Raw genomic sequence first — 24,938 nt, forward strand, 5'->3', positions numbered from 1 at the left:
CAGCAGAAAATTACTTCAAATAACATATTAAATGAGACGCTTATGTTCTTAAATTGTAGCCATATGTCACAGAAGGCTCAATGAAAAATAATTCATCCATTTATCTTACAGATTTCATACATGGCCATTTAATGATATTTCATAACTCCGCTGTCTTCAGTTACAAAACAATAGGTTGGTAAAAAGTCTCCTGAGGACTTTGCAATCACAAACTACTGCAGCCCTATATTAAAGACACCCCAGATATTATGCTCAGGACTATTACTAGAAATGTAATTTAAGAACACAGTCTTCATCCATAAATACTGGATTAGCTGTTTTGCTGCAGCTGTCAGCCTATGATGGCAAGCAGCAGATACAAATGTTAAATAACTGTTGCACAGTGCATGCTATTGGCAACATTCACATCTATTATTACACCAATTATCTAGCACTGGAACTCATAGACCTTCAAATTCCTGTTACAAAAATCCTACAGAAACCAACTTTCCCCATTTCCCATTTCCACTGTGCTTTGCTTCTTCAGAACTGCTTGTCGCAGTCTGAGACAGTCACCCCCAGAACTGGGAGGGGGACTGTCTCCGACCATTTCTGCAATTTTCCGAAACTGACAAGCCAACATTCACACCCACATCACGCTGTGCAGAGGTGAGAAATTACCCAGGGTCTGAACTTCTCTAGCTCTCTTTTTTTCGTATTTGTCACAACTATTTCTGCAACTTTCCATGTGATTTAACCAACACTATGAATGTATTCCAGGAGCCACTGCCTGAAAACTTGCACTGTTCTCCCCATATTTAAAAAATAATGCGTCTCCCCCCTCTTTATGATGGCCAGCTTTCCATCCCACCTTCCAGTGTAGCCATCTGAAACAACTACGGTTTGAACACTTTTGATTTCAGACATGGTGGGACATCATGTTGTATGAAAAAGTTCTGTTCGACGCTTGAAATTAACTACTTTGTATGAACACATATGAAGACAAAAGTTTTTATGGCTGTTACGAACCGGCCGTCATATAGAAAGGCAACACAGGAATCGTGCAGATGGGGACAACTTTGCACACTTTTGGGTGTTGCACTAGTATGCACACATAGAAGCAATAGGAGTGAAAAGAGCTTAAGAGAGAGGTATAAACCCTGTTTACAGCACTTTCTAACCGCTGCACCTATGGCCAACCATATTGTGAAGCAAGAGTTACAAACACTTTCGGACACAACACCCCTAATTCCAACATCGAATAAGTGTGAGAGAAGGGGGTTTTAAGACGTTGTACAACCACACTGACCCCCTGACAGACCGCTCAACGCAGCAGTGTCTTTGATTGGTTCTCAATTTTTCAAGAATCTAGATTTTTAGTGTAAAATTGTATCTCTGTTTTGGAGTTCCACTTCTACATTATGTTACTGTTATTACTTAGATCCAACAGGTATCAGCCTGTTCTGCTCCCTTTTGATACATCAGAGCTGTAATTGTTGTGTAAAGACAAAGCTAATGCAAACCAAAAGTCTTTTTGCTGCTGCTGCTCTTTCATATTGCAAGATTTCCACTGGAAAACCACTAGAAGGCAACTACAGGAAGTCTCTCTCTTTCTTGTCAATGACGTTAGTGACTGGTAGCTACTTCGTGGGTCATCGCAGCAAAATATGGACACATTTCAAGATTGTTTCAGTGAATGGGGAAATATATCCATTCACATATTGCACGGTGGGAAGTTATTGAGATTTTCAAATCTATTTTTTGGATATTTTGAGTCTCACAAACATAATTAATTCACCTCTATAGTGTTTTTTGAGATTTGGTTGAACTCTCCTGTTGAGCTAATGGTTGGCTCACAGCTGTTATTTGATCTTTGGCTGCAATAATGATCTAGCATGAGAGACAAAACACATGCAAATTTGCTGACATGGCTCCAGAGTAACTCCACTAAGAGCCCTGGTGCTCCCTTCTGAAATTTGTACCCTACTTTAGAAATAAACCTTCACAGCAACACCTTTATCTTTTTCTATTTCAACCAATAGATCAGTAGGTTGGTAATACATGCAAACATTTCAGTCTTGAGTCCTATAAACTTGGCACATTCGATTTAACTTCTGTAAATTAAATTCTCTGACTGCCCTGGGGTTTTCCGCCTGAACTAATCTGAGCTATAAACTGTGCAAATACTTTTTTTTTTTTTTTTTAAACAGTGTGGTAGGCAGTTTTATATTTTATTATTGTTTGTGTCTTCTGCTGACCAGCTGGTCGACGACTGACTGCACATATATCACTGAATTAGCAACCTTCTGTGTTCAGTGATATATGTCCCTGCATATTGTATGGTTTATGTTTTTGCTTAAGGTTGCTTCGTTTTCGACAAACAGTTTGACCACAAAGGGAACCATATTTAGCCACACAATATTGTTCCTGCCTTTCCTGTCTGTGCTGAGTCTCAGTCATGTGAACTTTATATTCACTGGGTCTGGAACTTATTTCTTCACTGGATCTCCTGCTGCTGACTCCTCATCTCAATACTCCTGCTCTTGAAAATTATGATTGTTTTGGCACATGGAAGGTTTTTTTTTTTTTTTTTTTTACTTTCGAAGAGTAACCAATAATTTGTTTTATTGTGACCAAAGGGCCAAGTGAAACATCACTGGAAATGGGTATTAAGTGTCCCACAGAGAAACGGTGTTGTGGTAAAAACACCTTCCTTTCCTTCCATTTTCACACAGCCACACTAACATTCCAATTCTCCCCCTCTCCATAATAAGCAATTCAGCAAATAATTTGATACATAAATATGAACAACTGTAGATCCACAAGTCACACTGGAGCACCTATTTATGTTTCAGTTGCACCATCTGCAACAATGCTGTGACTAAATGGTTGCACTCTGGAGCCGTGGTCGATATGAAGGGGGGAGGGGAAAAAAAATCCTTATTGATAGTAAATGTTACATTGTGCATAGGACAGGCTAAGTGTAAATGCTACTGGAAATGTCTGCCTGACTGACATGCAGCAAAGCGGAAAGCCCATAAAGACATTTTCTCATATGGATGGCTGAAAAACATTCAGTTTTTAGACTGGTGCTGCAATGTCCATTAATCAGTTAATAACTGATCAACAATTTTAATAATAAATTCATTGTTTGTTTTTTATCAAATAAATGTCAAAAATCACTTCTCAAAGGTAAACATTTGCAGCTTCTTTCATACTGCTGTAAAATCCATTTGAGTAAAGCTGCAATTAACAGTTCTTTTCATTATCGCTTAATCTGTTGATTATTTTCTCTGGTACTCGATTAATCCTTTGGTCCATTAAAATTTTTTTTTTTTTTTTAAACCAAGGTAATGGTATGCGATTGTTTGTTTTGTCCAAACAACACTAAGACTAAAACTATTAGAGAGAAAATAATCTACCAGTTATCAGCAGAAAAATATCTGCCAATTATTTTCTCAATTCATCATTGAATTGTTTGGTCTATTAAATGTCAGAAAACTGTAAAAAAAACCACCATCATTACTTCACAGAGACCCGGTTGACATGCGTGTATTGTTCGCCCAACAGTCCAAAACCCAAAGATATTCACTTTACAATGATGTGAAACAGACAAAAGCAGCAAATCATCACATCTGTGAAGACACAACCACAGAAAGTTTGGCATTTTTGCTTGAAAAATGACTTAAAAGTAAACTCTTGCCAATTTTTTTTCTCTTCTTTGACTAATCAGTGATTCCACTCATCATTTCAGCTTGACATCTGTTTACTGTAGATTAATATAGAGATTTTAAAGAAACTAGATCGTGTTTTATGATACTGAACTGCATGAATGGGACTGTAACTTTCACATGTGGAACCTCAACAAAAGCCTGAATGCGCGATGACTCACTTGCATGTTTGTCTGCGAGCTGGATGAGGCTGTGGGAGATGTCTCTCCGTCTGTAGAAACAAACCACCTTGGCCTCCACGTTCCCACTGGCCGTCTGAAACAGAGAGAGAAGAGAGATCCACGCTGACTGAGAGGGGTGGCAACACCTTCCTGCACCAACCTCTAATTTCCCAAGAGACAAGGCTAATTTGTGTGCCCGTCAAGCTTTGCTACTATGACAGGCTGACCAGGGCAGCAACAGCACTTACGATCAGATGACTGATTGATTGTCTCGATGTATAATTAGGCCGACAGGCTTAAAGACTTAGCCAGTATTAAATGCTGTGACTGATGGAGAGTGAATGGATGTGGGGTACGAGGGTTAAGAAAACCTTTTTCAACTTCTGCTGCTTTTTGGAGGTTGTTGGGGGGGAATCAGGAACATTGTGAAGAATTACAATGCAACGCCACCACAAGCTAGAGCCGTAAAAATCTCCATGTTCAATCAGCCTCTTTCTTTCAGCCTGAACTAAAAGTGAACATTATAAGCTTCATACGGGCAGTATCTGTTGCACTGATACTGCAGGGAGTATTATTTCATCCACCACCTGTACCACTTATGATAATTACAATCTCTCCTGTCTTTATATTATAACGTACAGCCTCAATATGCTTTTCTCAGGCTGATTCTGACATTTACCCACGCACGCCACCTGCTTACGGCATGCATTTATCTGAGTACCTTAATGCAAAAGCAACACAGGAAAGCTTTTCTGACATGCCTGTTAAAGATGCTCGTGTGGTGTTTAGACAATGTATGTTAGTTTTGGTTTGTTCTTAGCATAAGGGACACGATTCTATGAAATAAGTGAAAACAGGCAACTCCACAACTTTTCAAACATTGGAGGAAGAAATATCAGACAAGGTTGTTTTTCAAAGCCAGTATCATCTGATACTTAGTCTGGTAATAAACGAGTTCCTGAAATGTTCATTTCAATGACCTCCCACACCTACACACAACACACTCCTACAGGCTTATCCTGCAATACAAATGGCATTTAGGAGACTGGGAAACATCTGTCGCTTTTAATCACATTATAAACACTTTTAGTCACAAAACACACACACACAAACATACAACATTGCAAAAAGAGGGGGTGGGTGCAGGAACAGAGAGGAATTCTTGTTATTCACCCTCAGGCATAAAGAAGCATAAACACACAAAAAATGACACACAGACACTTCAGTACCTTGTTAAGTTCTTCTATCCGGCGGATCAGGTAAGGGTTACTGGAGGAGTTCTCAAAGAATACATAATCTGGGGGGGGAAAAAAAGAAAGAAAAAAAAAAACACTGATTACTCCACTGTGTAAAATAACTGTAATGTTGAATAATCATGTAGGTCCAGGTGACAGCTACTGTTACTTCTGGAAAAAGAGTTTAAAAACAGATCTGATGTGTGCTGCAAGCTTTCCTCAGCCCATGAGACAGTCACCATACTGTCATGATTTTTGTTAGATAAATAAACTGAGGATAGGGACACAGCACAGTCATAATAGTTGACTTTCCAGTGCTCTTGAACAAAATCTGCGTAAACATGACTTCACTTAGCCTGAAGAGACAGAAATCCACCCTGGTTCAATTGCGCACGGCAGAATATAGGGTAACTTTGGAAAACATCAGTCCATGGCAAATGCTGCCTTCAAGTGCAGCCGGAAATGTTGTAATTACTAAGTTCCAGACACATAAACAATCCAGTGAAGAGGTAAATATATTATAGATGTCAAAGTGTGACTTTCAGTTGCGTTCAGGACATAAAAGTATTACTGTTATCTACATCTGGACCCAGAATATGTTTATCCCATTGTCGTAAAATAATTAATTGCAGCCCTGACAGGTATATTGTTCTCTTTAATTTGCCAGCGTAGCAGTAACAGGTCTATAGCTGAAATGATTAGTCACTTAATCGATTCACAGAAAAATAAACAGCGACTATTCTGATAATCAGTTTTGTCAAACAATTGTTTCAGTCATCTTAAAAGCGGGAATAGCAAACAATCCCAAATATTCTCTGATTTCAGCCTGTCAAATGAGAGAATATCCTGCTTTTCTTTATTATACATAACTGTAAAGTAAATATTTTGGGGTATTTGGACTTTTGGTTGAACAAATCAAGACATTTAGAAACGTCAATTTTGGCTCTTTGATGTTGTGTTGGGCATTTTTTGAAGTTTCACAGACTAAACGATTAATCAAAAAAGTATCGGCAGATTAATCACCAAAGAACATAATAGTTACTTGCAGCCCTAGATGGGACTAGCTATATGTATTAAGAGCCAACTTTTTTTTTTTAATAAATATATTTTTTTACACTTAAAAAAAAAGATACAACAAGTCACAGATTTGTCATTATTTCTGATAGGAAAAAAAACTTGGGTGTACCAAAAAGTTAAAGTTTAAGAAGTTCGAGTTTACAGAGAGCACTTGAAGGCAGCAGGAGGACTGCACTAGAGGTGAGCTTACGGGCAACAAACTGATGTACTAAATCAAAACTGATACGCCAGTGAGAAAGTGTTACCAATAATATCACCTGGGCAAAGATATTCATTGATTATGTGACGTGTGAAACATTGATGCCATTTAAGATAATTCATAGTCTAATTATAGATCTTAAACTCGAGTACGTGCGAATAAAAGGTGTAAGGTTTAATCCTCCCGACGAAACGACGCCATGAATCGAGACAATAATTTGATGTTGAATTCCAGTAGACTGCTAACAAGCTAGCTAGCCACTGAAGCCAATTTGCTGGTTAATTGCACTGGTGGTGAATGTAGGTTGACAGTGCAGCAATACCAGCCATCTAATGTTCCCGAGATTGTTAGATGCATTGCTAAAATAGTGTAAAACGGTCGTTTAAGATGCAATCATGGAAATCAGTGAAGCCATTGCTGGTGCTAACGTTAGCTAAATAAGGACTCGTACTAATGGCTGCATGCCAGAAGAGGCAAATACAAAGGCAGCCTCAGACTGTCCGGGGTAAAATTTTAACAACCTTTTAAACACATGTCTAGTCGAGAAGTCCCACTGCGTGTCAGTTCTCAGTATCCCAGGTCTAAATATCCGAAAACCAAAGCGCAACAAAAGGTGCCGACAACTGAAAAAATGTTTACATTGTGAGCTAGCCATTTAGCAAGCTGGCGGCTAGCTGCTGTGGCCACGACAGACGCGAGGCCTGACCCATTTTGGATCCCAAATATTTAGAAATTCTCACCTTCCTGCTCCAACTTAATGCATCTCTGTTACTGAAGCACAGCCGTACCTCACTATTAAACGCAAACGAGCTCAAATAACGCCACATAATCCCCGGCTGACGCAAAACTGGAAGGGTTTCTGTTTGATAAAAAGATCCACATTGACATACATACCTCCGACCCGGTACATGTTGGCCGCCATTTCTGCCCTCCCGGAGTGTAAACGTAAACCATAAACTAAGAGAAATAGAATAAATTAATAAAAAAAAACAATAAAACTATTTCCTAAAAGGTAAAAGGTGCGATAAATTATTATCGTCGAGACTCCGGATGTTCATCCAATTGGGAGAATTTTTTCAATTCAGCCCCCCCCCCCGTACTGATACGATTCACAGTACCCTTTACAATACAGTGAACTCACGGCAGCCAAAAGAAGTCGGATCAACCAGAAAAGCCACTGACTGCTGACGTTGGGAGGGGGTCCGCGCACGCGCAGAGACACACACACACACACACACACACACACACACACACACACACACACACACACACACACACACACACACACACACACACACACACACACACACACTCCCAAATCATACTTTGATATAATTATGCAATAGCAAGTATTATCATATATTGTGCAATTGACCGTACTAACGTCAGGTAACAGTTTTAAATAAAATTCTCGCATGTCACCAGGCAACTTTATATTATATGAATATTACAGGAATATTGGAAGAAAACTAAAAAACGTTCTTTATAACTTCTCATAATCATAATCTCCATATAATATCATTTAAACTTATCAATTATAATCAAAGGTGGTTATAACTTCTTATATGATAACATTGAGTACAATAGGAAAACTATTGTGCGAAATCTCTAAAGAGATTTTATAGTGATTTGGTTCATGCTTGTTGATGAAAAAATTGTAAGAGCCACCAATAAGAGTATTATGGGCGGTGAGAATATTTGCACTACTTCATACTTATGAAAACGACGGCCAGTTTTGGAGAGAAAGGTTCGTTTCCGTAGTTCCCCCGCAGAAACTACAGAGTGCAAGAGATAAACTCTTACCGTGCGTGCGTGCGCGCGCATGTGACATCGCTGATTGGATTGGCTCGCCCTGACTGGGGTGGAGAGCCTCCTCCACAGGCTGCAGGAGGGAGAAGGAGCGGAGAGTGACGGACGGAGGTGATACCTTCCATCGTCAGACACGGAGCTCGGCGCAGGGCCACCTCCGCTCAGCGCGAACCACGCCCCTGGTGACAGGGGACACTGTGACAACCCCTCCGCCCCCCCCCCCCGCCCCCCTTTCCCGTACCAACACCACCTCCACCGCCACCACCACCAAGTGTCCAAACTCCTGTTATGGAAGGGGGAATGGACTGTGAAGAGGAGTTTTAGTTAGGTTACAGCTTGACGAGATGAAGTTTGGGAAGAGCATCTGCGTGCTCAACGTAGGGGGAACCCGGTACGCCTTCACCCGTGAGGTGATCAGGGATTTCCCTCTCCGGCGCGTCAGTCGCCTGCATGCCTGCGCGACCGAGAAAGAGGTCCTGGAACTGTGCGACGACTACGACCGGGACCGGAATGAGTTTTTCTTCGACCGGCACGCGCAGGCTTTCGTGTTCATCATGCTGTACGTGCGCTCCGGTAAACTCCGCTTTGTCCCCGGAGTGTGTGAGCTCTCCTTCTACACGGAGATGCTCTACTGGGGGCTGGAGAGCGCGCACTTGGACTTCTGCTGCCAGAAACGCCTGGACGACAGGATGTCCGAGATCGGACTGGACAGTCTGTCGGAGGAGGACATCAGGGTGTCGGAGAATGAGTCCCGGAGCCCGGACGAGTCGGTGCAACGGCTTGCGGTCACGGGTCGCGCCGGATGGCTTGAGAAGATGCGCAAGACATTCGAGGAGCCCAACTCTTCGCTTGCGGCGCAGCTTTTGGCTTCAGTGTCCGTGATCTTTGTGATTGTTTCTATGATAATGCTGTGTGCCAGCACCCTGCCGGACTGGGATACAGCCAAAAGAAATTCTGTGGAGGAGCACAGGTAGGCGATTGTCAACGGTCCATTAAGTTTAGGGGAACAGAAAGGGGCCCATTTGGTGGTAACCCTGCTAAATGTGCAGGCGCGGTGTGTGCGAATATCCTGCAAGTGAGACTGTGCTCTAGAGCCTGGTGCGTAAAAGTAAGCTCAAACGAGCTCAGCAGGCTAAATCATGACAAAGAAGCGTTCCTGTCATGATAAACACGATATAACAAATGCATAAACACACTCACAAACACTTGAGCATCTCTTTCGAGTGCCTGCGTCTATTAAGGCAGCGGTCAAACTCACTGCGCAATATTCATTTATTACCCCGATGGATGATGCATGGAGGCAGTTTTCATATCCCAGCTTTTAGAATCGTAATTTTAATTTGATAGTTGTTATTACAATAAATTTGTATACATAAAAAAAAACAGCAGTCAATTTGAATCAATTTATTTAAAACGTGATAGACAAAAAAACGCGGATTAGTTAGATGCAGGAAATTTGGCCTTGTGTTTAGTGAATTGACGCCCCTTAAGTCAATACAGCATAATGACAAGTTTCAGGCAGCACATTAAACATTAGGATCCTCTCAAGTCAGACAGGTTCCCAAGGAAGCCAATCAATAACCAATCCATATTATCTACAAAAATTGTAGTGTTAATTATTACACAGGAAAACCTTCTTTGCTCTGTCTGCCCCTGGAGTAACACATCGCCCCGCCCCGCCCCCTCCCCTTCACAATTACTGTGAATATCTTTATTGGTATGGTTGATTTACATTGCACAGTACACAAGAAAGACAAACAGATCAGATAGGTGCCAGATTCATAATAGTCCAGTAGGTTACGAGCTGAAAGTAGAAGGCGTACTGAGGATTATTTATAAGGGTAAGCAAACAAAAAGGAATTAAGCCACTTACAGGAATCATCTTCTATTTAAGTGAGCTTTCGGACAGTTATTTGGGCTTCAGCTTTTGGGTCCAAACTGAAAAATTGAATCCCTGTTTCCACATTATTTTGGCCACAGCCTTTCCTGTCTGGGAAGCCTGAGGCGGACTCTCTCTATATAAGGACATAGTTTTGAGTTTTGGATTGGTTACATTGGTTAGGTAAACAACTAAAAGTGTAGTTTATACTCGGGGTAAAAAAGATTCCAATTTAGTTTCATGCCAGCAGATGATGCAATTCTCTCAGTTGCTCTATAATTTGGTTTGGTCTAATTGTGCTGATGTAGTTATCCTTAGGCTCTTTGGTGTTTGCCTGGCCTGACTGCTTCTATGTCAAATACAAGCACCTCCTCCCTCTAATTCAGTTTGATTGCCTTTGCTCTGCTAATCAATGGGGTAATCGTGTGCTCCCGTGTGTCACACTTTCTCTTTGAAGAGTTTTTAATCCCTCCCTTTGTGCAGTTTCTGGCCAATTTTGTCGTCTTCCGTCCTTACTGTGTGTCCGTCCTCTTGTCTTTGTTTACCTGTGTCATCCCTGAATTGCATCATATTCTTTCCATATTTCCCATAAAATACAGTATATCACCCCTGCTTTGCTTCCTTCTTCCTCATACTTACTGATTGTCAAGCAGTATCTCATATCATCCCTATCTCTCTGTAGCTCCTCTGCCATTTCCTGTTTACAGTCTGTTCCACTCATTTTTCTCCTCTCTTCTCTCCCCTGTAGGATAGTGGAGGCAGTGTGTATTGGCTGGTTTACAGCAGAGTGCATAGTGCGCTTTTTGGTAGCCAGAGACAAGTGGGAGTTCCTCCGCCGGCCGCTGAACATCATCGACGTGATTGCCATCACCCCCTACTATGTCACCATGGCGATGGCCCGAGCAGGGATGCCGGGCGCCGGGCTTGGGGTTGCTGGGGTGATACTGCGGGTGCTGCGGATGATGCGAGTGTTCTGGCTCATGAAGCTGGCCAGACACTTCTTGGGCCTGCAGACACTGGGGCTGACGCTCAGGCGCTGCTACCGGGAAATGGTCATGCTGATGGTGTTTGTCTGCGTCGCCATGGCAATATACAGCGCTCTGGCCCAGCTGCTGGAGCACGGCTTGGACTTGGGTATGCAGAACCAAGATTACGCCAGCATCCCGGCCGCCGCCTGGTGGGTTATCATCTCCATGACAACAGTGGGGTACGGGGATGTGTACCCTGTGACAGTTGGAGGACGGGTGCTTGGGGGAATGTGTGTAGTGAGTGGCATTGTACTCCTGGCACTGCCCATCACATTCATCTACCACAGTTTTGTACAGTGCTACCATGAACTGAAACTCCGCTCTGCCAGATATGCACGCAGTATGTCATCGGAGATACTGCAGTAAACATACATTTATACCAGACATCGGTGGCCCTGCCTCCATCAGAAAGAAACGCAACAAACCAGTGACCCTGCTGATCCCATTGTGAATTAATGATCAGCTCTGTGCCCTGCCCTGTTTCCTGCCTGAGCAACACCTGATTTTATTTGGCTTCTCTTGTTTCTGCTTATTGTACGGATGATCTACAGTCATCCTCTTCAACCAGCATGCTCTACATCTGTCTCCTTAACAACACAGTTTAAACAGAAGAATAGGAATACACAAATTATTTTTTATTAAACACGCACAGGCGCAGTCAATCCAGTTTTGACAGTGGCCGTTGTTTACACTGTATTCCCATGGTAACGACACTGGCAGAGATGGCTGCCTCTTTGTATGCTGCATCGAGCGCGCTCTGTGTGTGTGTGTGTGTGTGTCTGTGTTTGTTTGTCTGGCCATCAGCTTTTCACTTTGTATAAGATTTGCACCCAGATGGTACAAGTTACACAATATTGATGTGTGACCTAGATACATTCTGTTAAGCATAAAGATTTAAAAACCGTGAAATATACTGAAGGAGTGAAAAAGTGAGTGCAAAGTGGGGATGGAGAAGGGGTGTACCGAGGATTAGTGTGTAGGAGTGGCTTAAGCCAGGGATAATGAAATATGGAGACAGGTCAGCAAGGACTACACGGTGGCAGACAAATACAGGGGCAATAGATATGACAGGGCAGATGGAGTGTGAAATGGAGGATAAAAGATTATGGGACAAAAATGACAGAGATGACAGAATGTGGAACAAGCCTGAGCAAAAAGAATGAATAGCTCGAGTGTCTTTTGCTTCTCCATTGTGAGTGAATGTAAGGCATTTTGTATTTCTGTGTCTCCAAGGCAACTGCATCCTCCAACATGTCAATCATAATGGTGGCTGATTTGTGTGCACACAGAAATAGGCCACAGCCATGCACCCCTCCTGGCTGCTATGCAGCTTATTTGTCCTGCAATTATTGGGAATAACACATAAAAAAGTCCTAAAAAATAAAAGGAAAAAAAAAAAAGAATAAAAAAGCAAGAGTCAAAAAAAAAAAAAAAAAGAACAGTGGAGGCTGTCACAGATGATGGGTATGACATTCGTGATTCAGACATGACCGTCTTTGGTTTGCCAAGATGAAATGATTTGTTGAAGACACACATGATCCAAACAAACAAGTCAACGCCTCTCCCACACAACAGTCTTTCTCTGCATCTCCTCTCCTCTACCTCCTGTTGCCAACAACCATCCTCTTTTTACACACACGCAAAGACACACAAAGATCCTGTTCTTCTGTTGCAAAGGAAATTAAACAATTAATGAGTCTGAGTCTATTCATTATCTGTCTTTCCTTAAATTTAAAGTCTACATTTGTTATTTCCTCATAAACTTTGCAGCCTTGTATGAGTTTAGAATGTATTTTCGACAGTAGATATTTCAATATATTTATTGTTGTGTTATTAATGTACTTTTGAGTAGTATTACAGTTACAAAAATGAACGATAATCAATATTTTATTACCTAGCTTGCAACACATTATTTTCAACTCATGTGGCAATAGCTTATAGCCCATTGAATTTTAGCCAGGCCTGATTGAAACCATCAATCAAAACTTTTTCATCAGTAGACTATGGACTAGTAATTAATGTGATCAGTGTATGAGGTTTTATAATAAAAGGACAAAATGTGCAAAATTGTCTGTGAATGTGTAATCGCTTATTACAAATCAAACTGTACTATAAAAATGGTCAAATTTAAATCTTATCGGGACTATATCAACTGCTTTCACAGTGTTACAAGATTAATCTTGGGTTTTCACGTAATTTTTTCCTAACCTGAAACAACCATGTCAATTAGCTAAACAAATTAATTGACTCAAAGATGCGATAAATGCACAAGGCATTCTGGGCAGATGATCATTCAAAAGTCTTGATGTGATGACATACAATTTAAACATCTAGGTACGGTGGCCCCGAGGGTCAAAACATGACAACACTTCAGAAAACAACAATTCACAAAACAACAATTCACAAAACACAACGACGATTAAAATAAAGCAGAATGACGTGTGAAATGTTGTGTTTTGAGAAATGTTGTATTTTATGAATGTTGTGTGTTGTATTGGTTGTGTTTTGTGATATATCATTACGGTTTGTGAAATGCGGCGTTTTGTGAAATTTTGTGTTTTGTGAATTGTCGTGCTTTGTGAAATGTCATGTTGTGTTTTGTTAAATGTTGTGTTATGTGAAATGTTGTTGTGTTTTCTGAAATTATGTTTTGTTTTTACCCTCAGGGCCATCATATCTAGGCCTCCTGTAGACAATGGAACATTCACAGCGTGAAGAACACCTGAGCCCATTGGCAAGGGCATTCAGCGTAATTCATCAGATGTACGCTGGGCGAGCACTGTGCCACAGTCTAGTTCAAAAAGTACTGCTATAACAGTAAAATGACTCTAAATCACAAACCGCTTCTGCACTGCTCTCAGGCTTCAAACTTTTTAAGCATGTTGCACATCTGTCTATGAGCTTTGATAGGCTGTGTTTCTAGATAACTGATCAAGTCTTCTCAATCAGCTCACTCAGTATTATATACATCTAAAAGAAGAATAAAAATACACACAGTGGTGTCAAATTTGAGGAAAAACTAACATGAAGTGCCTTGTGTCAACACAATAATCCAAAATCTCTGATAAGTGTCCAGTTGGGTCAAACTATTCAGTGACCCCTCGTGCCCTGTATGGAAGCACCTGGAGCTTTATGTTTCTTGACTCATTTATTTGGGTTTTTGCTTTCGTTTGTTTTTATGTATTAGAATTCATCCTGAGGGGGCAATGAATATCTTCACAAAATTTCATTGCCACCCATTCAATAGTTGTCGAGAAATGTCCCTCTAAACTACAAATTTAAACCCTCCCACTATGGAGCTTTTATAGGCACTGTCAACTATCTACGCTCCACGGAAAATATGGCTTACACCCTCTGTCTGCGGAAAGACAAGAGTGAAAAATACTGGGTGAAATGGGATTTTTACCCATGGGAAACTGATTAATTTTTTTTTTTCTTAATCACATTTTTAACATCAGACAGTATGGCTCAAATCCCAGCATAATGTACTGTACCTGTATCTGTCTCTCGTCTTTGCTGATCTCATTTTTATGCTCATGTTTTTGTCCCGCACTTCTGTTTATTAAATTTAAAATGATATTGAAAATAAAGGTTAAAAAAAGCAAAGATTAGAGAAGAAATCAAAATATGAACACAAATCTGGTTTGCAGAACTTTTGTTTTCTACCACACTAATCATATTACAGCTGCCCAGTTTTAGCTTATGACCCTTTTACAGTTTATATATTTGTCATCCTGACTATCCATACTGTAAATCAACAACTATGTTGCCCTATTCTGTACACAGAATAAAGCATGTCTATCTGTCTGGGAAGACAGTAGCTCTTCTTGAAGCTTGTTCCATTTTTTCCCCCCTAGTTAAAGGGTAGTGGTGGTGGGGGGGGGGGTCCTTCTCTGTTTTGAGGGTCTATGGACAGGGGGTGTTGTATGCTGTACAGATTGTTAAACCCCTTGAGGCAAATTAGTGATATTGGGCTATATAAATAGAATTTGACTTTACTTGACCCTTTGGAGGAGGCCTGACCACTGGATTAAACTACCAAACGGTACCTAAATTCAAATTCCACCTCAGCAAACTACAACACCAAAACTCTACTTACACACTGATGCATCAGTATGAATAATCTAATAATGTATTATATGATAATATGTCAGTTACAGGGGCTAATTTTGGGGACACTTTTGATACTTCCAGTACATACAGCAGATAATATTTCTGTGCCTTTACCTCTGTGTAGGATTTTAAATGCAGGACTTTTACTCGCCACGGAGTACTTTTCACATGGGTGCATTGGCATGTCTGCCTAAGTAAAGCATCTGAGAAGACTTCCGCCCCTCACTGAACACTTCCACGCTCGCCCGTCTTCGGCCCGCCACTTTAATTTTGAACGGGTAGGGGAGGGCCAACCGCCGGCCGCGTCACTTTCCGTCGACGGTCGCAGCAGGACGACCCTTTGCCGGGTTGGTTTTGTTGTGGATAGCACCGTCCCACGTCCTTCAGCACTAAAATGTACTACAAGTTCAGCGGTTTTACCCAAAAACTGACGGGATCCGCTCCTACGACCGCCTACAGCCCTCAGGTGAGACCGGGAAACCGAGAGAAACCGAGCCGGTAACGTTAACGAGATGACCTTCATATCACCGTGTTGGATAACGAACCATTATTATCTTTCCTCTACCTACCGGGGCTTTAAAATTCACTTTAAGAGATTTTGAGGCCTTAAAAAAGCAAAAATGTACTATTTAGTGTCTTAATTCTCAAATTTGTTGAAAAATAATTGTTATAAACGGTAGTGTTGTGTCCTAGTACATGGTCCTTCAAGTTATCAGAGCCATTCATTCTCCAGATGTGTCATATAAAGTCACCTGTAGTTTTTATGACCATGAAGAGAAAGGCTTTCTTTATTTCTATGTATAATTTAAAACCCTTTTTCCATCACTGCCTTATCGCAGAACCGTTATCTAACCTCTATCCCGAAAGGTTATTTCCAGTCTGTGGATCCGGTCTTCATTTGACTTTATAGCCAATTTGAAAATTCGGTGGCCTCTCGGAGCTTCTGCCAGATGTGGCCGTATTATTGCTCCTCTGTCCTTTATACTGCAGCCTCCTTGTTAATGTCTGGGCCATAACAGCGGGGCCGGCACTATAAATGCGAATGTCTGTAGCCGAGTGAGTGATGAAGTTACATCACTGGCCATTGCTCTTTTCAAATTAACTGGTGCGAACAGTTTCTAATACATCATCAGGGGCCGTTTTGCAGGCAGTTTTTGCCAACTTAGGCCTTTGTCACTAGATTGACAGAATTCTCACACTCCTTTTAGCGACTTTTTCTTTACAGAACCACCCCAGCGACAAGTCTACCCGCTTTTTCTGGACAAATCTTAGCTACCTTCGGTAGACAAGAGTCGCCAGTATTGCCCCACGAGCACGAGGCTGGGCTGAAACCTCTCATTCAATTGACCACACGGCAACTGACATTAACGTGAACGAGCGCAAGAGAGAGGCAAAGGGATAAAAGGCTGTCCAGCCATATACTAGGTTTTGACCTAGTCTTGTTCTATGATAGTGGGTTAGACTGCCGTCAAGTCCCTTGGTTTCTCAGTTTGGAATTCACTTGTTCAACTTTTAGGTTACTTTTCGTTTGCTGAAAATTGAGCATCATAAATTGTCAAATGACCAATTGTCTTTGGCAGAGTGTTACTAAAGAACTTTACTTAAGTCCAGCTTTGAGGCGCTTTATATTCCTACGGCTGCAACTAACAATTATTTTCATTCATGAATATTGTACCGATTATTTTCTCACTTAATCGGGTCACAACTATGAAGTCGCCCAAACCACCATGTCAAAGAAGTTGTCGGTGTTGCTGAATTTTGTCAAAACAGAACAGATGACCAGAAAGTCGAGTGTAAACTTTGCAAACAGCAGTTTACATGTCACAATTCAACAACCAACATGGCATACCATCTAAAAACGGCAGGCTAACTTGTCTACGTTAAGATGCTCCGTCAACTTTTGTGTGTGACACTTGAGGCTTGGAGTGTGAACATGTCAGAATTTGCCATATTTCAATATGTTATGCTGCAAATACTAGCTTTTCATGTTTATTTATAGTTCATTTAGGCTAGTAAGGCTACCAGGTGGCGTGCACTCGGTGCACTGTGGCAGATTTAGTTAATCTAGTTCAATGTTCAGATTTTTATTTTTTCCCCCGCGACCAATCAATTTGTTGAAGAGTAGGTACGATTTCAGTCGACCAAGATTGTCTTCGGTTGACTGCAGCCCTAACAGTTACTAGCTACTTCTCAGATTAAGGTCCTACACACAAACATGTCAAACATAGTTTATGAAATATGATACACCGTTGAGATTAAACTACCCTGTTCTCCAATAGCGTGCTGCTTATTACCGGTAAAGGTGGGGAAATCAGTTGAATGCAGTGCAAGTGCCATATGGGTTATCAGGTACAACATTCAATCTCTATCAGCTGATAATGAAACAGCACCGGGTGGTAAAGATGCTGTGATATACTTTAATTCCATCCTTTTACAATTTACAGGTGTTGGCAAAACTCTGCAGTACATTTTCCATTTGGATCCAACCACTTCAAGTCTTGTCGAATATATGTTTATTATTCTATATTTTTGACAATGCTGTTGGTACATTGTAGTATTTTGTTTACTTTATGCTCAGAGCCGTTTTACAAGCACAACCGGTCATCAGACACTCAGATGCAATTTAACAATTACAGTGGAGAACATTAAGGCTCCTCAGAGAAATTGGAGTATCTAATTTCAGTTTGGGTTGCAGCGCATCTGAGTAGTCAGCTGTGTAGCACCACAAACCAGTGTTCCTCAGTTCAGAGTTGCTGTCATTTTCAAAGCTAAGCGATCCTGTGATCTGGTGTCACTGTTGTACACTTTGACATCAACTAAAGATGTTAAATAGATTGGATGGCTTTAAAACTAAAAATACAGGCAGGTAGGCTGATGCCTTCTAGATGCCAGTGATGACCATCTGACCTTCATATACTTTAAGTCACAGTGATGTTTGCAATAGCTGAGTAATGAATCATATGGCCCTGTAAATTAAAATGATGCTTACACAATAATGCATCGGTCATAATAAGCCAATAACATTACTTATGATAATATAACGGTGGCCATTCTGCTTAATGAGTACAATAACTTGTTATACTTTCTAAAAATTCCTTTTTTGGATAATATTTATATAGTGTTACTCAAGTAAAATTTTGAATGCAATACAATGAATACAAGGCTCGTGTAAATCATTCATAACATCTAATATTGCGCAAACGTGAAGAGAGGCAGACTGCCATGACCAGTGCATGGTGCTGAAATTAAGTCTTTAATTTAGCAGATGAACAACACATAAATATTATAATTTAGCCCATTTGACTAGAATAGATTTGTTTAAACAGCAGGACTTGTATTCAACCTTAAATGAAGCAGGCCACTTGTCAAGTGCATGTCCAGTCTCATGATGCAACACAGAATTGCACCGTAAGAAATATGAGTCATTTTTGCCAATATCAATATCAACCTTATTAGGGATGGGGTTTGATAGCATTTTATCAAATCTGAATCCTTTCAAATACTTTGAATCTTTTTAGGTAATATGTTTGGTGGGGAATGAAGACATCTTGGTTAACAATAATATGTGTTGTTTTAATCTCACTCACAACTAAACCACAGAGCTTCTACTGTGTCGAAATGGTGTAGGGCTTTCACCATACACTTTGTCACTGCTCTGTCACATTCATTAACCCTATCCGGACTCATTTTTCCTTTTGCCGCATTTGCTCCTGATTGGGGGGCTGTACTGCAGCTGTAGAAGTAGAAACAACACAGCAGAAATAATATTAATTCTATTCAGTCGTTCAGCAAATATAAACGGAATAAATTACGTATTTTTCTGCTGGCATTATGCACTTAACGATACCGAAGGTGTACCGCTACAAGTCACTGAATCTGATGGGTCACATAATACGGTGGAACAATGACAGTTGCTTGAGGCAAAGGAAACGTCCTTCTCAAGTCTTCAAAAATGCTGCAAGTTCTGATGGACAGTAGCTAAATATGTAAAAAAAAAAAAAAAAACGTACTTGTCGACCCCCCCCCCCCTTTCTCTTGAGTACCCTCCCGCAAACATTGCACCTCATAGACTTTTTGTTTACTTTGGTGAACTATATTCGCCCTTTGGAATGTTTAAGGTTCAGTCAGTCAGCTGTGTTGCTGAATTAGCACCTGTTTGTGTACAACTGAGGGTTTCTTCCTTGTTTTTGTTTTTTTTTTCCTTGCAAATATCTGTAGTGTCACAAAGAGGCAAAAGAGACTCTGAATGAAGGATTTGATAAGGGATTCATTGGCTGCAGAGCTTAACGAATCCCGGTATTTTACCAACTGGGAACTGGATCCAAAATGAAATCAGCTATTCCTGGCCACCCCTAACCGTTAGTCCTTAGTTAAGAATGAGAAAAATGAAATCTGCACTCAAATGCAATTCTGGAACAAAGATTTATAAATTTGTATTATTCTTAAATTAATTTAATTAAAAAAATTTTAAAAAAATTAAACAAACAAAACGTATTGGAATATACATGCCTGCCTTTCCACCATGCCTGTAAAATGTTGTCTTCCCAGTGAACAATGCAATTTGCTTATTATTCCTCAGCATCTTGCAAAGTGCAGCACATGTCACAAAATCAAGGGAGGAATCTTTGCTGTATTTCTGGTATAATGCACATGGCATGTAAAAATAATCAGCTTTCAGTGTCTCTGCGTTCTTAAATGATTTAATTTCCCTGCTCCCACCCCATCTGCCCCCACACATCCTAAGTTAATGGGTCTCCCATTAATTTTCAAAACAAAGGTGGGTAAGAAGTGCCCTCCAAGTGTGGGGACATTAAGGAGGACCACTTGTACTTCATTAATACCACAGTGTACCTTTTTTTACTGTTTGAAATGTAGAACAGCAGTATGAAATTTAATGATAATTTCACTAGACTCGTACAGCTAATTGGCTAAGGAACTTATCCAAATCACAATGATCTAAAAATGTTCGGATTTCTGGGTGGGATATAATCATAAGCCAAAGGAACACAGTAAAAAAAAAAAAAAAATTAACTCACAAGAAAGGGGCAAAAAGTGTCAGAAAATGTTGGTCTTAATGTCCATAGGTATTAAGTGTTTAAAAAGGTCTGGCTACATTAGACAAGGAGGCCGACAAAATACTCTATCATCATTGAACATTGATGTTAATACTCAGTAGTTTGCAATGTTGAACTGCTACTTGATTTTCTCTAAACAGGTACTTAAACAGTCTCACAAGTGGAGCTTCAATAAGCAAGGCGAGATGAACCAAGTACTCGTGTAATCACTCGTGTTTATGCAGAAGTGTTGAGCTAAGTAGAGTCCCTCCAAAAAGTATATGGGCTTTTGTTGTACTTAATGTATAGCAGATCATTATGAAGAAACTCGCTGATATTTAAGTCTTTTCCTTTGACTATTATGGTATTATGGTATGTAGTTGTCCAACCCTTCAAAATTTGGACACAATTCGGAGAACAATTAGATCTACATTGGCTATACCTACCTCACATTTATTTCCAGGTTGGACACTTGGAGTCCATTATACCCATACCAAATTAACAAAAATGTTTCCTTATCATAGCAATGCTTATAATAGATGCAAGGGCTTACGGCCAGTCTCTTACCTGCTCTGGACTTGTCCCAAATTATCTGAATATTGAACAAAAATATTTGAAACACTGCAAAATGCTTGACATTCCTGAGGTCTCTGGGACATAGCCAAATGTCCTAGTTTTTACTACTTCCCTGGCTTGGCACCTTATTTTTCTGAAATGGAGGCATGGCGGCACCGCAATGTATCAAGCTCGAGAAAATAACACTACATAAAACTTATTTAGAGATGATACAATTAGTCAATCGACAGAAAATGTATCGTCAACTATTAAATGAATTGTTTGTCATTTTACCAGAAACAATAGCCGACATTCTCGGTTTCCTTTTTCTCCAGTGTCAACTTTTGCTGCTTTTCGTATTTTCTTACATTGTAAATTGAATATGTTTTCTTGCTTTGGATAGTTGCTTGGACAAAAAAAAGACACTTGAAGACCTTAACTTGGGTTTTAGGGAACTGTGATGAGCATTTTTATTTTTTGTTGTTGTTGACATTTACAGACCAAGTGACTTATTTATTAAATATTTTTCTTTCTTTCCTATTTCCCCCCTTTTATTTTTGTTTTTGTCAAGGTCTTGTATCGACATGGTTGGATTGGGTAGAGAGCGGGTGGCTAGATGGAATTGTGTGTTTGCATTTTCCATGTGTTAAATGTTATAAATTGTTTAATGCAGTTTGTGACAAAATCCGTGTTACATTCACTGTGAATCAAGTTTGTATTAGCAGTAAAATATGAAAGTCAGAAGAAGGTGAATAGTTTTTATATATTTATGTATTTTGAAATGGTTGAGTAATTACAGTTTTTCATGCATGCATTTTCATGACTTTGAAGAGAATAGTGCATTGTTGTGACCATTTGGTTATTTTTGTTCAGGGGCTAAGGCCAGGTGTGCCAGCCGAGTCCCCAACAATGATCTTTGCCACACCCACCAAGGTGGTGTCAGAGGCCGGGGCCACGGTGGAGTACATGGGAGCAAACAGGGTTCAGGAGTTCCAGAGGCTATTCCAGGTAATGAAGAACACAGAATGAAAATGGTGTCAGCCTTTTTTTTTTTTTTTTTTTTCACCACCGACACTTCTCAAATCTCACAGTGAGCCATCTTATGCTAATTCAAAAAAAGTGTTTCAGAGTGAGGTCTCAGGGTTCAACTTTATCAGTCAAAGCAGTGAGGATTCATCAGCATTAGGGAATGACTGGTATTCTTTTCACTCCCTGTCCTTAATGTCCTTCTGCTTCCCCCCTCAATTTTATAACACAAGATTCAGTGAGGGGAAGTAATAAGTGACTCAGAAGTTGGGCAGAGCAATCACTCAGACAAATGGAAATCACTGTATTGCCTGCTGTAATTTTATAATTGCAAGAATATTTTTATTAAAGTACTATCTATAAGTGTAGAAATTCTGACCTCCCAGAGTAGTCATCAGAGAAAACCTATTCTTTTTTTTTTCTTTTTTTTTTTTTTGTTAAACTGTAATTTCAGTTTTTCCAATAAAGCTTTTCATGGACAAATTTTCCTTCTGAAAATATTAATGTAGAAAAAACATTTGATTTCTTATTACAGTATTGAGAGGAAAAAAAAGTATTTTAAAAACATGCAGTCTTGGTCAGAAACTGGATGTGTCTTAGTGGGTTGCAAAAATAGGTAGTTAAAGAATGACAAGGAAACCCAAATATTTCAAAACGTTGAGGCCTATCTGAAAACACTCTGTACCATCTGTTCTGTACTTTCCCAACAACTATTTCAAATTTTTCTTATTTTCTCCTTTTTCCTTCCTCAACCCTCCCCTGCCGTCCTGCCTCCCGCCTCCTGTTTTGTCTTCTCCCAGACGTCAGACGGTATCCCCGTTCATTTGAAGCGCGGCGTTCCCGACAGGCTACTGTACCGTACCACCATGGCCCTCACCATAGGAGGCGCTCTCTACTGTATGGTGGCTCTTTACATGGCAGCCCAGCCCAGCAATAAGTGACCAACACAAAACCAGGATATTTCTGTAACACCTCTGACATGTGTCTGCTGCAACACATTCGACCCAGCGTTCACAGTCTCCATCTACCCCTCGCCATGCCACCTATTGGGACTCTTAGATGAGAATTTATCACTTTTTTAGAACATCACACCGATGATAACGATAGCGCTGTCTGTCTTCTTTGTAAAAAAAAAAAAAAAAGAGATGTCTAAGTTAATAAATTTTAAGGGGAAAAAAAGGTAAAAGATGCTCTGAGTCCGGTCTTTTTCCTTTGTTTGTCTGTAACTTCATACCATCTGTTGTATGACATGGAAAAAGCACTCATTTTAGAAGTGTCATTATTGCCAAACAAACGGAAGATGCACAGGCATCATGTATGAAACTCTCCATAGGGTTGGGGGCTTCATCATCTCCCTCAGCTCTCACAGATGCCAAAATAGAAGCAGACATGTAAAGATAGGTTTTTTTTTTTGTTTTTTTTTGTGTGTGTGTGTTTTTCCTTTTTTTTTTTTTTTTTTTTTTTTTAATGCTCACAGCTTCCAACAGGCTTGCGGTATTGCAGCGATAAGCATGTGTGTGCGACAGAGAGCAAGCGTTGATGGAGACACCCCGTCTGGAAAATAGCTGCTGCTCACTTGGCTTAAGTACTGTCTCATACAGTATTTATAAGTGTGGGCCCTGGTGTGATGTCAGATGCTCCTCACCGAGTGGGTGGGAGGGAAGTTGTTTCAGACAGACATGCTGGCAGCCCCACATCAAGCTGCTCAAACACTGATGATCATCTCAGGCTGATATTGGTATGTTTGTTTGGGTTGAGATGGGCAACATATTATTTATTATTTTTCAGTGACAAATGAAATGTGTTACATCTTAAAGAGATAAAGTATACTGCATGTAGAGTGGTGGTAGAAGTACTGAGATCTTTTACTTAACCTTTTATAATACACCAGCCGTGGAACGCTTTGGCCTTGGTAGCGCTGCTGTAGGTATGTTTTGGTCTTTACCAGACTAAATCTTCACACATCCTTGACACATGATACATTGTTTGAAAGCTCAAAGTCTCCTGATTCTGTCTCTGCAAAGCATTTAAGGATCCTTCTATCTCTACATTTATCCAGGATTTTTGCCAGGTATAATATAACAAAAGAGGAGTCAAGTCCTTTTCCAAAAATGTTTCATTATTTCTCTATGGCAATCTCTTGCCAAAATGAACAACTTATTGTCAAGAGATCACCCAGTCCTGATTGTCTCTGTGTTTATGCAGATTTGTATTCTGTTGTACTGTATCATCATATTAGATGTATATTGTCTTTAATCTTATGTGTAAGCATCAGTGAACATATTGACCAAATTATTTTCCATTTATGTACTTTCTTTACTTAAGTAGCCTAGTCTCTGATGCTTGGCAGCTGAACACTCACAGAAGGTGGCCTTTGCTGATTTAGCTGATTGGCACAATCCTGGGGGAGAGCCCTGCCACCTGTAATAATCAAGTAGCACAAAGCACATACGTTAGTACACATGTGCAGTACAGTCATCCAGGACGGGTGTATTTTTCATCACTTCATTAACTGAACTCCACCAAACATGGATGTATATGCTGTCAAACTAGAAGGGCAATATTTAAGTATTGAGATGATAGTGAGTCACTGTAGCGTCCTGTCCGCCCTCAGTCCAGAGGATGAGGATGAAGAAGTAAAAACTGCGAGCCATCCTCTCTCAGCAATATTCCTCCACTCTTTCCTCAAGCTCAGCTATTGATGCTACTGCTCCAGCCGCTCTCCCTTTCCCTCGCGTTCCTCGACCTCTCGTGGCTCGTCCTCCACTCCTGTACTGTTGAGTACTTTTTATAGAGGGCTCCCCGGTTTGAGGACAGTGCAGCAGAACAATGATCCTAGACACAGACGAGGTAATCGATGAGGTTTTTTTTTATGGCCAGGCAGTGGAGTGTTTCTTGACTGTCTACGTCAGACAACTAAATTCAATCCATCTGATCATACAGTATGTTTCACTGCTTAAGACCAGACTGAAGGTATAAAAACCCTAAATAAGAGAGAAGTGAAGATGGCTGCAGGTATGGCAGAGCATCACCTGAGAAGATATGACGTGTCTGCTGATGTCTGGATTGTAGGATTCAGTTTTTGCCTGCAA

The 24,938-nt window shown here is 40.4% G+C and overlaps 3 protein-coding genes across 6 annotated transcripts in view; 2 read left to right on the forward strand and 1 right to left on the reverse strand.

Moving 5' to 3' along the window:
* mta3 (metastasis associated 1 family, member 3) overlaps window positions 1-7,578 on the reverse strand; it is a 27,215-nt gene extending 19,637 nt beyond the window's left edge. Inside the window, exons 1-4 of one of the 3 annotated variants that reach the window (XM_040135179.1) lie at window positions 7,524-7,578; window positions 7,277-7,339; window positions 5,101-5,168; window positions 3,872-3,965 (exon numbers count right to left, since the gene is read on the reverse strand). In XM_040135179.1, coding sequence (XP_039991113.1) covers window positions 3,872-3,965; window positions 5,101-5,168; window positions 7,277-7,304 — 190 coding nt within the window. In that variant the 5' untranslated portion in view covers window positions 7,305-7,339; window positions 7,524-7,578. The other 2 variants (XM_040135181.1, XM_040135180.1) reach the window with 2 other exon arrangements.
* Window positions 6,314-12,456, forward strand: kcng3 (potassium voltage-gated channel, subfamily G, member 3). Of its 2 annotated transcripts, none has more exons than XR_005708111.1 (2): window positions 6,314-6,363; window positions 10,819-10,929. XR_005708111.1 is itself a non-coding variant. In XM_040135182.1 (2 exons), the coding sequence occupies exons 1-2, from the start codon at window positions 8,536-8,538 to the stop codon at window positions 11,462-11,464; spliced, it is 1,272 nt and encodes a 423-aa protein (XP_039991116.1). In that variant the 3' UTR covers window positions 11,465-12,456. The 2 variants fall into 2 exon arrangements, 1 of the variants encoding a protein (XP_039991116.1); XM_040135182.1 differs by lacking the exon at window positions 6,314-6,363 and adding an exon at window positions 8,536-9,161 and having other exon boundaries at window positions 10,819-12,456.
* Window positions 12,457-15,501: 3,045 nt separating this feature from the next.
* LOC120793948 (cytochrome c oxidase subunit 7A-related protein, mitochondrial) lies at window positions 15,502-22,988 on the forward strand. Its single transcript, XM_040134411.1, has 3 exons — window positions 15,502-15,677; window positions 21,694-21,828; window positions 22,647-22,988. The coding sequence occupies exons 1-3, from the start codon at window positions 15,606-15,608 to the stop codon at window positions 22,785-22,787; spliced, it is 348 nt and encodes a 115-aa protein (XP_039990345.1). The 5' UTR covers window positions 15,502-15,605; the 3' UTR covers window positions 22,788-22,988.
* The last annotated feature ends 1,950 nt before the right edge of the window (window positions 22,989-24,938 follow it).

Source organism: Xiphias gladius, chromosome 9 (assembly GCF_016859285.1).
Source record: "Xiphias gladius isolate SHS-SW01 ecotype Sanya breed wild chromosome 9, ASM1685928v1, whole genome shotgun sequence".
Taxonomy (NCBI): Eukaryota; Metazoa; Chordata; class Actinopteri; order Istiophoriformes; family Xiphiidae; genus Xiphias; species Xiphias gladius.